This window comes from Protopterus annectens, chromosome 8.part0 (assembly GCF_019279795.1).
Source record: "Protopterus annectens isolate FY-2018-M chromosome 8.part0, PAN1.0, whole genome shotgun sequence".
Classification (NCBI taxonomy): Eukaryota; Metazoa; Chordata; order Ceratodontiformes; family Protopteridae; genus Protopterus; species Protopterus annectens.
Genome location: NC_056741.1, coordinates 236,147,202 through 236,163,071, shown reverse-complemented (window position 1 = coordinate 236,163,071; position 15,870 = coordinate 236,147,202). Strand labels below are relative to the sequence as shown.

The window sequence follows — 15,870 nt, the reverse complement described above, 5'->3', positions numbered from 1 at the left end:
TTCAAAGGTGAAATCTAAAAATGATGTAAATGACTTAATTGTTTCTACAAAATATCGAGCTTCTTCCAATTCACCCCTGAAAATAAAAAAAATATCATCCTGGTATCTCGTATACCAGGTAACTTTTTCCTATAAACAACTGATTTTTAAACAAATAACTTCTTTCCCAATATGCCATGACTGCATTGGCAAAACTACCTCTGCAAGGTGAACCCATGGCTATGCCTGATTTCTGAAGATAGATGTTATTATTAAAGTGAAAGTAATTATTGTTTAACACTAATTCTAATAAAGTTACTAGTACATTGATAGTCGTATCATCCAGGCCTTTAATTCTTGTGAACTCACTTACCCATTCAAGCCCTAAAGTTTGTGGTATTACCGTATACAGATCCTTAATGTCTATGGTAAGAAAATTAGCATGTTCACAAAATTCAAGAGTGTTAATAGCTGCTAAAAAATTCCAAGAATCCTTATAGATTTGGTATTCACTAGCTAGTAATGGTTTGAACTTAATATCTACCCATTTTGCACAAGCATATGTTATTGACTTCTGTCCATCAATAATGGGACGGAATGGTGGATTTGTTAAATTTTTATGTAATTTAGGAATACCAAACATAACTGGAGTTAATGGTGCTAGCATGATTAAAAAGTGATAAATCTCAAGTGAAATAGAATTTTCAATGAGCAAGTCACTTAAAACACTTTTGACATATTGATAGGCCTGGTTAAATTCATTAACAGAAACCTTCTCATAGTTAGTAGTATTCAAAATAGAATTCATCCTATTAATATAATCAATTTCATCCATAAATATTACCCCCCCCCCCGCCTTTATCTAGCTTCATAACATGGACCCGGTTATTTTTTCATTTTCAGAAATATTATTAACATATTTCACTCTATGCTGTTCATTAGCCAAAGCCCTGATCTGTGTTTCATATACTGTTTCATACAAAGCCAGAATAGGGTGCAGTGGGGGGATTGAAGATTGTGGCATCCTTTTTCTTGTTTTTATTAGTCAAGTATCCTTTCTCAAGTGTATTTAGTTTGTCTGTATGTTCTTGAAAAAGGCAGCTGCTCTATCCCGGTCAGAGTCAGATAATACGCAATGTGGCTACTGCATGGGTATTAAATGCATTTCTTACTGAGTAAGGCAAGTAGTAGAACTGTACTGTGTGACTGTGATGCTAACATAACCATAATGTTAAGTGTCAAACAGCAGGTATTGGAAGTTCGGTACAGGCTACCTGGGTCAGATCATACGACTAAGTTCAAATCTCTGTCTTAAAGCATGCCATTCAGTAACTGCCACTATCCATGTTAACAGAAAGTTTAAGGAAAACATTTTTCACAAACCACATTACTATAAAGTGATAAACCTGAAAGCTATAGTCAAGTAGATTAATAATTACTGATCCTATACAAGCTGCTTCCCTGCAGCAAACTAAGACAGCCAAACACTAAATGACATTTGCGGCAAAGCTGTTGAACAATAGTGCACCCACCCATACCACCTATATACCCAGCACATAAGGAGCGCTAGCCAGTATCCAAACCAGAGATGAGAACCAAGCCTCATAAGGCAGCATCATTAATCAATGTGACCCTTTACTCATTGTAAATGTGAAAGTAAAACAAAGAAACCGAAGTGCAGTATCCCAACTAAATGCAGTTGCGTTCTGGTGTATATTCTGTGTATAAAAACAAGAATAAATAAGCTTTGGACAACATGTAGTTTACAAAGAAAAATGTCACAATCACTTTCCTTTTAGTAAATTAAGAAAATACACTTTGTATAGTATTAGCATCCCCCCTCAGCCCATCATTACCTGGGACATTTGTGGACATAAATTAATTTCCTTAAGGTCAATAGATCCAGGTGACAGACTGTGGAACAGCTGACAGAGGAGAACCCCATCCCTTAAAGCTTGGGCTAAATCAAGCACCATCACAGAAGGCCACACCACCTTATGATCCTGTGGTAAAACATTGCAGTCTATTGTCTATGAGCCAGCATCCACACTGCCTCCATTCCTGAATCCTCCATCCTTACAAAATTGGGGGGGGATGCAATGCCCACCAGATGCTTGCTAGTACCAGTAATCCAGAACTAGTTAATGAGTAGGCTTCTTTGTTTCAGAACTGAAAACTAGGGAGCAGTAATCCTGGACTTCTAGTTGTTTCAGGGTTTATGTCTTCACTGAAACTAAGGCAGAACATGCCAGTAAATGAACGAAAAATTTGAAAATAGTGGTACTGCTGCTTGTGACCAATCTCAGTTCTCCACTCATACAAATCAGAACTGATGTCAACTTGTCAGACCAGCGTCCTCTTTCATTAGCTGTCACAAGTCATGAGTGGGCCTACAACCATAAACAACTTTTTGTTTTTTAAAAGCTCTCTTACACCCAGTCAGAGCCCAGGCATGGTCTCATGATGCTGACGTCATCGCGGACACCCCTGCATGTTGATGACTTTGCGGGATACACTGGCGATGCTCAACAACTTCAGCATTATCGAAAAAAATTGTAAATAAAGAAAAAAATTCATAATTTGAAGGGGCCAGTCGGAAATTCGTGGCATCCCATTATTTTAGCCTCAAAATCGGGGAAGTCCAAGGAATTTGGTATGTTTGGGAGGTATGCCCCATTGACACAGAATCACAGTAGAACATTCATACTGCTGCTAAATAACAGTCTGAGTGAAAGGAATGAGCATTCCATTCTCCTCACTTGTAATGCAATCTATACTCATAATGCAAAACTCATTGTTCACAGTGTAAGTAAAGGCTAATAGAAGGTTAATTCCTTTCGTTTAGAGTGACCTACAGAAAGATTGACAGATAACACTCTTAAATGCAAGGAATAAACCCTCTCTTCTCCATCACTTACACTGTGATGTACTAACATAATGCACCAGTAATGCATTTTTTTCCATTGAAAGTCAGCACATTGGTGAATTGTATTCTGACAAACTGCAGGACTCCTTAAATACATATTATATAATTACAAATAGTCAAGCACACATGCCTATATGTCTGGATGTGTCTATGTATGTATTTTTGTCTTTACATGTAAGTTTCTCAGTACAGAAGGGGAGAAAGAAAGAAAGATAATATGTAGCGTATTGTTTCACAAATGGCCGTTACTTCATTTGGATTCTGCAATTTCATACTTAAATGTGTACTGATGAATTTTATATATATAAACATTTTCAACCTGTGATTCTTTCCCTTTCTATTTATGCCTCGCCTTTAGTTTTAATAGCATAAGGGCATCATAGTCCTCAACAAATCAGAGAGAAGTACAGAAATAATCAGGGACACCTAAAATATTAATGCTATTAACCTGAGAAATTGATAGATTAAGTGAATATGAATTAATATACATTTTCAGAAGTAAAAGAAGTTGATAACCATAACTATTGTCATTGTTTATTAAGTGTAATTCCCTCATTTTCTCGAAATGTCACCAGTTTTAGGAGAAATTAAGAGAGAAAAAGTTAAAATTTGAGTCAAAATCAGGGATATTTCAGAGGTAAGAAGGGTATGTTTCCTTCAATTCTAGAAATACACAAATAAGCATCAGATGGATACCCTCAAGTTGTCAGGACCATCGCAAACTATCTATAATGGCTTTTATTGTTTTACAGGTGAGAGAACTGGAACAGCACAAGATCGTCTCCCACTCATTGTAGGCTCAGCACTTGGAGGACTTGCGTTTGTAGTGTTCGCTGTTATTATCATCATAGCCATTGTCTTTAAAAGGTATGTTTTATGTAAGTGTTTCTTGCTAAGTTCATGTTTTATGTGCTTATGTGTACAATTTGTACCATACATATTGCTCAGAAAGCTGAGGTGTGTACGTGAAGAATGAATAAGGAATTTATGGATGTGAAGGAAGTTGTAGTAAGATTCAGTCTAGCTAATATTCGCGTTTAAGTCACAGACTGTTTTTGACAAACAGTCTGTCACTAAAGCAAAACTCACCTAAGCATGCCATAGCAGTAAATATTTCACTATCATTCAGAGACATTAGTAAATGCTGCTGAATTAAACTGATGGAAAGATCTAAAAAAATTTCAATAACTAATTATCTACTTTTGGCAACTACTAAATACATTGTAAAGGTAAGATACATGCCACCACTACAACAGTTTTATCTTCTGGAAAATAATTGCTTGCAAGGATTCTTCTAATATTTTTATATCCAAATCTTAAATCCAAAATAAGAATAATAGATAGAATAAATGAAAAAAAAAAATTCTGAAAACCAATAGCAGAAGTACTTTATTGAAACATAAACGAATTAATAACTATTTCACCCAGCTTGGAGATACTTGATTGGTTGTAAATGAATGTTAGCTTATTTGAAATGAATGGCCTATGAATTATTATTTTTATAAACAAAAGGGTTCATGGAAAAAACATCACTGAGTTGCATGTTAATATTTATGCTCTAACTGGTAATCAAGGACTCATCCATGATATTCAAATTAGGGGATTCTAAGCAAGTCAGTCAGGGCAATGGGTAATAAAGTGCCTCTTTCTGAGGATTCATTTACTTTGGGGGGGTTATGTAGCCAATGGCATGGCATACAAGTTGTATCATGAATATTGATGAAGATTGCAGTACATACATAGAGAATTTATTGAAAATATTCATTGTTAGCATTTGATCACATGGGTATGGTTTTATTTTTAATGAACAATGGGGGCCCGCCTTACTGGTACTTGGCATTTGTCAAAGCTGGGGAGTAATGCACTCTTCATGGTTAGTTGTGAGATGACTGTGGGGTGAGAAGGGCCCCTGCACGCTGACTGTGGGGTGAGAGAGGCCCCTGCATGCTGACTGTGGGGTGAGAGAGGCCCCTGATGTAATAGTGGACGGTGCTACTAGCTGGATGAAGCACGTTAATAGAACATGCTGAATGTGTGAAATATTAATGAAGGTGTTTTGTATGTCTTGCGCCTGAAGAAAATATGATCTCTGAGTAAGATGAAGTAATTATTAAACTAAGTCTTAAAGTAAATTATTGAACTGTAGCCTGGTACATAATAGAAGGATGGGGTCTCTTACACTAGTTGTGTCTGATATTATATGAGATTTTTTTCTATTTAAAAGTGCAACATTGATAGGGATACTTACTGTATATAACACACTGACTTCCCAGGGATTAACAGTCTGAGGAAAGGGGGTATTGTTTATAACAACGTTTTTGCTTTTACATCATTGAGGTTCCCTGGTTGATACTAGGCTAACAACCACAATGTCTCTTACAAGCCTAGTAGTGCACCTCAAACATAGCTGTCAAGCTGTTAGAGTAAGAAATCTTGACAAAGACTTAAATAATGGGATGACAAAAGCCCAAAAATAGGAACAGATTTTAAATGTTGCTCTTATTAACTTAGAAAATCAGTAGAATAACAGGATTTCTGTTAGCATGAATATTTTAAGGCTATGAGGTCTGAAACTCAAATGTATATTATTTACTGTCTTCAGACCTTAGCAATTTACCAGGAAAACCCACATTTTATAAAATATAACCACCAAAAAAAAAAATAAGAACAGATTTTAAATGTTGCTCTTATTAACTTAGAAAGTCAGTAGAATAACAGGATTTCGGTTAGCATGAATATTTTAAGGCTATGAGGTCTGAAACTCAAATGTATATTATTTACTGTCTTCAGATCTTAGCAATTTACCAGGAAAACCCACATTTTATGAGGAACATACCAAAATGTGAGAGAAAAATCTGGACATTCTACAAAAATTTGGACAGTTGAGAGGTGTGACCCCAAATCATTTTGACCCCAAGTATATGTGGGGCATGTTAGAAAGCAGGTAACTAAGGCTTTGTAGGGGGTTGTTAGTCAGGATAATACTTTTCTCATTGATGGCCACTGTCCTTAAGGTTGTTCAATTTATTTGATTGAAATTTTATAATAGATTAGTAGGATGAACAGGGTAGATGGGGCAGCGCTGAATAAAGATAACTGACAGGGTAGATGTGGAAGCATTGAACGATCTCGGCTGTGTGTTAAGATAACTGACAGGGTAGATTTGGAAGCATTGAACAATCTCGGCTGTGTGTTAAGATAACTGACAGGGTAGATGGGGAAGCAGTGACAGATTGAAGCACTGTGTTAAAATAACTGGCCAGGCCATGATCATCCATAGGCTGTGAATGGGGAGCTTGATGCCATGAGAACTAACCTGGCGGTCAGAGGTATCATCTCTGGAGAAGTGTACTTAGTACATTTATTCGTTGGATACAATACTGAGTTTCAGTGAAAGAAGGTGGCGTTAATTAATATTACTTTGTATGAGAAGTTTTAGTACATGATAAGGAGGAGTAGCTGTATCAATGCAAGTTAATGCTGGTATTTGCAAAAGTAAAGTATTATAATGGAAGTAGGTAGAAACGTTATATCGAGTTTTGTGTTGCAAATCATAGCTTTTGATAGGAACATGAACAGAAAATCAGTTATACTGTACTATTATGACTACCTGGTTGAAAAAGATAAATAAAGCTGAATTTTTTTTTTTTTTTGATTGAAAAAATAAAACCTACCCATGAGGGTTTGGGGGCTGTTAGTATTAGAAATTAATACGAAAGCTACTTTCCATAGGATATACTCTGTCAGGTGACAGCCATACAAGTCCCACACCACCATCTATAGCAAAGAAATGCAGCTGTTACAGACACTGCAGAACTGAACTTGGCTAATGAACATACAAAGTATTTTTTTTTTTGCTGTTGCATTGAAACAGGCTATCATATTTGTACCCTTATATCCTCTTCTTTGAATTCTCTTTTATAGCCGGAGGCGGGAGACACCCTACACTGACAGACTGCAGCGTTACATTGCCAGCCGAGGTAAGATGAATTATTAAAGATTCACCTCAACTACCTTGTTAGTCTTTCCTACAGAAGAAGAGTTTACATTTAAGTGGCTACAGGAATTCTAACCAAGAAATGGCTTTAAAGCTGGAGTAGAGTGTTAACTGTGATTCAGGGAAGGAGCAGGTCAGTGTTTATACATGCACATCCGTAAATGTCTTAAAAGTATAGCTCTAGCAAAATCCAGGAGTAAACCCAATGAGAAGACAATGTCTGGTGTCAGCTGGCTCCATAGCATAGAAGGAGGAAGCCCTGACTATCCTGTAGGCAACCCAAGTTCGATTAATGGCTCAGGTGCCAGTAAGAGCTGGAGGGGAGGATGGGAATGAACTGCTGCTGCTAGCTGACCCCTGCTGGGGAAGGGTGGTGGCTGTGGTTCACCTCATGGGTGACACCTAGAGTGAACACTAGGTGTTCACTTAGTAGAAGTCCAATCCAGTCAAGCCCAGTGCTGCCATAGTTTAGACAAGTGGAAGCTGGCATACAGAGGCACTCTTCCCCTCAAGATGCAAAGATTGCAGACTCAGTGGAGTGTTAAAGAGGGGAAGGGGTGCTCTCAAGGGGAGAGTGTAGGCCACCCACAATTGCAAACAAGAAAGCTGGGCCACATCATGCCATAAGACTCTTACTAAGGTACAGAAGGTTAATCGGGATTCCTAGTTAAGAACAAATGGGTTACAGACCTCTTGCTTATCCCAGTAATACCCTATATCCATGCCGGCAGAATGAATGAGCCAGTTGGGTGAAGGTGAAGTAGAGAAGCCATCGTGTTAGGTCTTGAGGGATAAAAAAGATACCTTCTGGTGCTAGAGTGATGTAGGTGATTAGTGCAGACCATGATTCTGGCAAGCATTAGTGCTGCTTGGAACTTATGCATATTCCTAACAGAGCTGACCCTAATGGTATTAAACTTGTACATGCATAGATACATCCTAACTGATACATGAGACCTCTGGTGTTTCTGTTGCACTTTGCATATCCCTTTACAGCATCCTCAAGTACAACTATTCAGTGGGGGAGGGGGGTTTATTGGGCACCATGTCTTTGCTGCCTGCATGACACGTTATTAGTACTGCTGCATCATGGCTTTACTTCTGGACAAAAGGGAAGACTTACAGAAGACAGGTCACACAGCCTATTGACTGTTATCTTTGTGGTGCGTACAATATGATCACTGTTTCACTAGTTTCGTTCTCTTGAGACATTCGTTTCATTTGAATGTACGACTCTCATCCTGTGAATCATCCCCTACATAAATAAGAATGATATCAGCAAGATGTACTGAAGTTAGTTTTCAGATGTACATCTTGAATCCTAAACAGGTAGTTAATGTCGCAGATAAATAAAAAGCCATGCTATGTGATGCAGAACTGATTACGTGTCGCCAGCCCTGTGGATTCTGCGCTGCCTTTTTTCTTCAGTGATTTCACACTGTGCATATTTCTATCTATCCCTTAGAATGTAACTATAGCATTTCCTCCTGGCCAGGTATAATAATTTATTGTTTTTAATATTAGCAGCTATGGAAGTTACTGTGTCAGGGTATATGCTAAGGCCTCAGGGATGTGAATGCCAGCTGACATTGACCTGAATGCAAGCGATGGCATATTTACACAAAGTAGTGTCAATAAAGCCTGATGTGTTTTGCTCCTTGTATGTTACACCACCAGGTTTCTGTCAAAGTAGCAGAGTTTCTCTAAAAAGCATTGCATTCTTCTGAAAGGAAATTTGCATTTCTCATTAGGTATATTTAAAGACATTGTGGTGCATGGTGGTGGTGGTTGTTTTGAACACTGGAAACACACAAAATTGTATCACCTAGATTTACGTTTCTTAGAAAAAGATACTTTGTGCTGAAAGAAACTGAAGTCTTTTAACATTTTCTCTCTACTTCCCACAGGAATGGGTGTAAAATATTATATCGATCCTTCAACGTATGAAGACCCCAATGAGGCCATTCGTGAGTTTGCTAAGGAAATTGATGTGTCTTGTGTAAATATAGAAGAAGTCATCGGTGCAGGTAACACCGTTTCATTCATACTTCTCTGTCTTGACTTTGTCTCCCCATCTACTAACTCATGGAACATATCAGGTTGGGGTGGGACCACTTTGCCATTTGTGTGCACACACACACACACACACACACACACACACACACACACACACACACACACACACACACACACACACACACACACACACACACACACAGATATACTTAGCTTTACAGACTTTCATTGTGTAGGTATTCGTGGACAACTCCTGTTAGTGTGCGTTACACTATCTTCATGACCATCCCAGTTACTCCCTTCAGTAGAGACTTTTGAGGCTTAAAATTCTAATATAGTAAGTCTTTAACCTGGTATTTTATTGTAATTTAAAAAGCTACTTACACTCCTTCAACCTTTAACATAAATTCAGCCTTTATACAACCTACCACATAGGTAACAGCCAAATTCCCTTGCCCATCTGTGTGTCTCAGCAAGAATAAATGTACTCCCCTCTAATCAGACAAATCTGCTTTTTATTAAGAAAGCAAGCATTATTAATTATCAACAAATAATATAATAGTGTTTTCATTTATCTCCAAATCTTATCAAAAGATAACAAATATCAAATTAATGCTATGGCAGCTTGTTTTCATCTTATTTACCGAGCATTCTTGCACAAACTCCTCACTTCTTTTTGCTTATGCCACATTTGTGTCTTTCGGCTTTTCCCGGTTAGGGGTCGCCACAGTGGAACTCCGGTCCGCTAATGATTGGCAGTTGATTTTTACGTACCAGCTTGCCAGGCCTGATGCATAACCTTCAATGAAGGTACGCCCATTCACGCATGTCTCCACGCAGAAGACGCTCTAGCGGAGAATCGAACCGGACAGCATCTTACTGTGAGGTGACAACGCTACTGCAGCACCACCACCACGGGTGCCACATACAGACTACAATTCCTAATCCTTCTCATTGTACTGCTCCTTGATAGTTTCAGTTTATTCCATGCCATGTCCCGTATTCGTTCGAGCCAGTTCAGACCTCAGAGCTTCTCATTTCTTTCCACAACCTCTTCCCCATTGAGATCCTACTACCTTATGGCTCAGAGTAGTTTTAGTGATTCTGTAAATGATTTGAATCCAGTTGAAGAAAACACTCAAACTCAGCCTGAATGAACAAATAAAGCTACTTCCTGAGCTGTACACTCCCTCATGACTTGCACAAACTGTTCCATTTGTCTTTTGATGCAAAATGTGATCAAAAAAGACTCTAATCTCCCACTTTATACATTTTTCACGTCTTAATAACAGGGATGAAATTTGTTCTTTCAGTTTATATATTTCAAATCTTATCAATATGTTCCTTGGCTGTTCACATACTCAGACAGAGTTAGCATACACAGTCTGTGAGTATGCTCCAGTTTAATCTGAATAGTATGTAACCCACTCCAACTCTCTAATCTATCCTGAATATACAATGCAAAATCTATTTCTTTGACTTTCTCAGGCTCCTCAGTGATTCATCAGTTTTTTTCTATGTACTGTCTTCCATACCCACCAGTTTTTTTTCTTTTAAAATGTATTCCTCTGAAAATAGAAGATGAAATTTTCCTTTAAGTTTGCATTCCCCTTTCATGACTGTGCAATGGCATCAGCATATGAGCACAGGGCACCTACTATCTGTGCCTCCCATGCATTTACCTGTCACCAATCTCCCCATTGTGAGTGTATTGTCACCCTGTGCCTTTGTGAGTATGATGTCATCAATCTCCCTTATTGTGAGTGTGCTGTCACCCTGTCCCCTTGTGATTGTGATGTCACCAATCTCCGTTATTCTTACGGTGTTGTCACCCTCCCCTTTTCTGAATGTGCTGACACATATCTCCCTCACTGAGAGTGTGTTGTTACCTACTCCCTTTGTAAGTCTGTTGTCACCAATCTCCCCATTGTGTGTGGGCTGTCACCCTGTCCCTTTGTGAGCTTGCTGTCATCAATACTCCCATTGTGTCTGTGCTGTCATCAAACTCCCCATTATCAACATGTTGTTACAAATCTACCCATTGTGAGTGTGTTGTCTCCCTGTCCCTTTATGAATGTGCTGTCACCAGTCTCTTTTTCTGAGGATGTTGTCACCGATCTCCCCATTGTAAGCATATTGTCACCTTGTTCCTTTGTATGATGTCACCAATCTCCCTTATTGTGAGTGTGCTGTCACCCTGCCCCCTTGTGATTGTGATGTCACCAATATCCGTTATTCTTAGTGTGTTGTCTCCCCCTTTGTGAATGTGCTGACACAAATCTCCCTCATTGAGAATGTGTTGTCACCTCTCCTAAGTGTGTTGCCACCAATCTCCTCATTGTGAGTGGGCTGTCACCCTGTCCTTTTGTGAGTTTGCTGTCATCAATCCTCCCATTGTGACTGTGCTGTCATCAATCTCCCCAGTCAGCATGCTGTTACAAATCTCCCCATTGTGAGTGTGTTGTCACCATGTCCCTCTGAGTGTGCTCTCTCTCAAATCTCCCTGTTGCTTTGTGGGTGTGTTGTCACCAATTTCCCCATTATGAATGGACTGGCAGCAGAGATGTCATATTAAATTCAGGACCACTGGTGTTGTAAAGTGGCAGTGGAGAGGAGCAGTCAAGCATCAAAACTATACTAAGTGAAGAAAAACATGTAAGAGCAGAGTGGAATATACAGTGACGAAGTGGGAGCAAATAAATAGACATGGAGTAAGAAAGGGTAGGGTATGTTAGATGGTGAAAAAAGAGACAGCAAAGGAATAAGAAAGAGGTGACTGAGTGGTGAAAATGGGAGAAGGAAGCAAAGGCAGAGGAAAAGGAGGAAATATGGCATTAATAAAGGGTTCAGAAAAAAATAATAATGAAAGTTCAACATAAACTCAATAACACAAATCCATAGGATTGCAGTTACAGCATCAAAGTGGGAAAAAGTGGACCATTAAGGCATATTCTGATTATAGAAAAGAAGAAGTAGTAAAATACCAACTTAAAAAGCACTCAGATAGAAACGGATCGTTGTCAGATGATGTAGATATGAATATATAAATAACCTATTTTTCCCGTTTTTGCACATGGGTCAGGGAGTCACATCAACATGTATACATACACATATGCACATATATATTAACAGCTCAGTCTAAATCTTTATTTCTTCAGATGTTTTCCTTAACTGTCATTTAATCTGTGACTTCTTTGTTTTTGTCAGATCCAAAAAATCTAATTACTTTAATCCTCTATCTGTTATTAATATAACAGATTATATATAAAAAATAAAAGTGTGGATAAGATGGTGCTGTATTAATGTAGAAAAATCTGAGAAAATGTGCACAACAAAAATCTAACACACACACACACACACACACACACACACACACACACACGCACACACGCACACGCGCACACACACATACACACACACACACACACACACACACACACACACACACACACACACATACCTTTGAGCAATTTAGAGACTCAGCAAGTCAATTACTCCCATGTCTTTGGGATGTGGGCTGAAACTGGAGCACCCAGTGAAAACCAACACAAATGTTAGGAAGTAATTGCAGACTCCGCACAGAAGGTACTCCAGCTGTAAACTGAATGTGTGATAATCAGAAGCGGTGAGGCAGCAATATTAAGTTTTGAAACACTGTGCTTTCTCCACTGTTAGCCATTAAAAAGTCTTGTTTTGAGGAATAGAACATAATCTAGAATGAAGCAGTCTTATCTGAAATGGGAACAGCTAACACTGTGGATGCCTGCTTTTGTTCCTGCTTCCTTTTGCTCAGAATGGTTAACTTTTTCTGCTTTCCTCATATGACACTAATTATTATTTTTTTTTATATGATCTCTGCACAAGGTTATTGTTAGCTTTATTCCTGAGTGTATTAATTATCTTGTATAATGTCTTTTTTTTTCCAAATGGATCTTTCTGAAAAAGTAAGTTCCAAAGTTAGATACAAGATACCGTCCAGTCAATAAATGAATGATGTATGCAATTTAAAACATTAAACGTATGCAGTTTATGATCATGAAATATAACCTACCAATAAAGAAACATTAAAAATCCTAAGTAGATTATGCACATGCTTATTTTAAGCATGCATATTGAACTAAGATTAAGATCACTGCTACTCTTTCAGTGGATACAGGGTAGTTTTACAAAGATCAACTCTGTGAAAACCCAGTTTTGTGAAGTGGAGTCTGTAAAAATGCACTTCATTAAATTCACAAAATAACATTTCTTTTTATTTTTACCCTCTCTGCAGGAAGATACCCCACACAATTATAAGTAAATTTACCTCCAAGGTTGCTATGTGCTGTTGAATAGCATACAGTTCTCTACTGTCAGGTGCGATAACCTAAGAATTACAGAAGGGGTCTTCACAAAATTATAAAGCTCCCTCTTTTAGATATATATTGATAGGAGTTTGAATTATGTTCCTTTTTCTTGCATGATTGCAAATACGAATTAAAGAATATACAGATAAATACGAATTAGATGATATGCAGGCTTCCTTTTAATGTTTCATTTGCTAACATAACTCTAAACTGCCCAGAATTGTGAGGAATGCCCCTGATTTTGCTTCATATTTTGACCTGCCCCTTGCAAAATTTTTGATTTTCTGGTAAATCGCTGAGGATTTTACAATCAGTCAATAATGCCAGATATTAGAGGTTCAGCATTCATATTGTTCAGAAAATACCTGTTGTTACAAACGTTGTTGTTGTGTTAACTTGTTTTTAAAATGAATTACAATAATATTTAAAAATTGTCCCCAATTTTGGGCCTTTACCCTCATCTCCCATTACTTTGACTTCATCCATAATTCTTGAGCAAAGAAGCTGAGAAGCATGTTTGCTAATTTTATGATATTGGCAATTGTTAACATCTAATATGTGCCTATAACTATATAATTAATGCCAAAGATTGTTTAATCATTAAATCTACAATGAAATGTATGTATGTTTATATTTAAATAAAATATAGAAATACATAGCAATTTATAGTATATTATTTAAACATAAATCAACATCATGTAAGGTTGCCTGCCTTTTTATTTAGCTTACAGAACTGCAAGTTAATAGCTGCATTACTAAACACCTTCTCTTTCTTCTTGCAGGAGAGTTTGGTGAGGTGTGTCGTGGTCGCCTAAAGCTACCTAACAAACGTGAATTTACAGTCGCCATCAAAACTCTCAAGTCAGGTTACACAGACATACAAAGGAGGGATTTCTTGAGTGAGGCCAGTATCATGGGTCAGTTTGACCATCCCAATGTAATTCATTTGGAAGGGGTTGTAACCAAGAGTCGTCCAGTGATGATTGTTACGGAGTTCATGGAGAATGGCTCACTGGATTCATTTCTTAGGGTAATTGATTTGTTTTGAGATCTCTAATCAATACATATGTGTTTGGAAGGAAATTGAATGTTGGCAGAGAGTGAAACAGCAGATTATCATGTAACAAGCAGTGGCCCATGGGGTTCTGTAAAGCTGTGTACAGGGACAAAAAGTTTTGTTCAACATCCTTTATGTCAAATGTCACACTGGCACTAGGGAAATAAAATCATCACCTTGTTCACTGATAAGTCTAAGACCTACAGTTAAAAAAAATGGTACTAGAGAAGTGGAAATGAGTCGACAGTAGAGCAGGATGCAAAGAAGCTGTTAATTTATGACAACCTGTCCCCTGTATTTTAGAAGAAAATCATTTTCTTTATTGTGAGTATATGACCATTGCAGATTGGACTTTTGCCAGTGTCCTGGAGTGACAATGTGATGTTAGGCCACTTGATATGTGTATTAGGATCAGAAAGTAGATGAAGAGCCTGCATTTATTTAGATATCATGATTTTGATCCTGGAAGCTTTTATTTTTTAGCTTGTATATGTTGTTCTATTGTTAAGGATGAAGAAGCAGTTAGTGGGCCCCAATAACATCCCAGGATGCCTACCGAATGGTCCAAAATACAACTTATCAGGGACTCCTGGAGTCATTATTTAACTGTAGTCTTAAAACAGGCTTTGTGCCACATGAATGGAGGGTAATGGTAATCCCCCTTCATAAGGGAGAACCTTCAACAGGTCCTGGAAACTACAGAACCATTAGTCTGTCTAGCCTTATTTGCAAATTATCAACAAGTACATAGGGAGCCTCCAGACACTGGATTCATCCAGTTTGGCTTTGTCAAAGGAAGGTCATGCTTACTGACTCTGGTGGACTTCTTTGAAAAGGTCACTAAGGCAGTAGTTGAGGGGAAACCATTGCATACTGCTTACCTAGATCTAGCTAAAGCATTTGGTGCAATATCCCACTCTGGCATTGTCAACAAACGTACGGAACTAGATATAAACCCCTGGCTCACTGATAATACCAAGAAGGTTAGAATTAGTGAAGCCACATCCACAAAGAGGCTGGCCACTGGTAGAATCCCCCAGGGCTCAGTGCTAGGTCCACTCCTCTTTGGCATCTACTTCTCAGATGTCAAAGGCCTCTGACTCACCAAGTTCACAGATGATTTCAAACTGGGAGCAGTCATTGAATTGCCCCCAAGATGAGAGCACCCTTCAGGAAGGTCTAACACAGACAAACATTTGGTGCCAAAGCCATGACTTAAAACTCAGTACCAAGAAATGCATTATAGTACCTTTTGGGAAGTCAGCCACCCAGGTAATTACACTCACAATAAAACACCCCTAAAATTTGATTCACTAGTCAGGAATCTGAGAACTCATGTAGATAGTAACCTAGCCTTCAAACAACATATTTCCAAGGTAGTAAGAAAATTATTTTATGTTCCTCAACTTATAAGCAAGGGCATGGCATTTAGGTACAAAGTGTTCATCATACCACTGTGCTCAACCCTCCTCATACCCATCATGCAGTATAATGCCCCCTTCGGTACCTGAACAGACACATGCAGCAATTGGAACATCCACAAAGGTTC

The 15,870-nt window shown here is 38.2% G+C and overlaps 1 protein-coding gene across 1 annotated transcript in view; it reads left to right on the top strand.

The window, feature by feature from the left end:
- LOC122808722 (ephrin type-B receptor 5-like) overlaps positions 1-15,870 on the top strand; it is a 1,437,003-nt gene that overhangs the window by 1,387,084 nt on the left and 34,049 nt on the right. The window contains exons 8-11 of the mRNA XM_044079715.1: positions 3,658-3,772; positions 6,830-6,885; positions 8,810-8,929; positions 14,047-14,294. Of these exons, the coding sequence (XP_043935650.1) occupies positions 3,658-3,772; positions 6,830-6,885; positions 8,810-8,929; positions 14,047-14,294 (539 nt within the window). The remainder of the gene's footprint in view (positions 1-3,657; positions 3,773-6,829; positions 6,886-8,809; positions 8,930-14,046; positions 14,295-15,870) is intronic.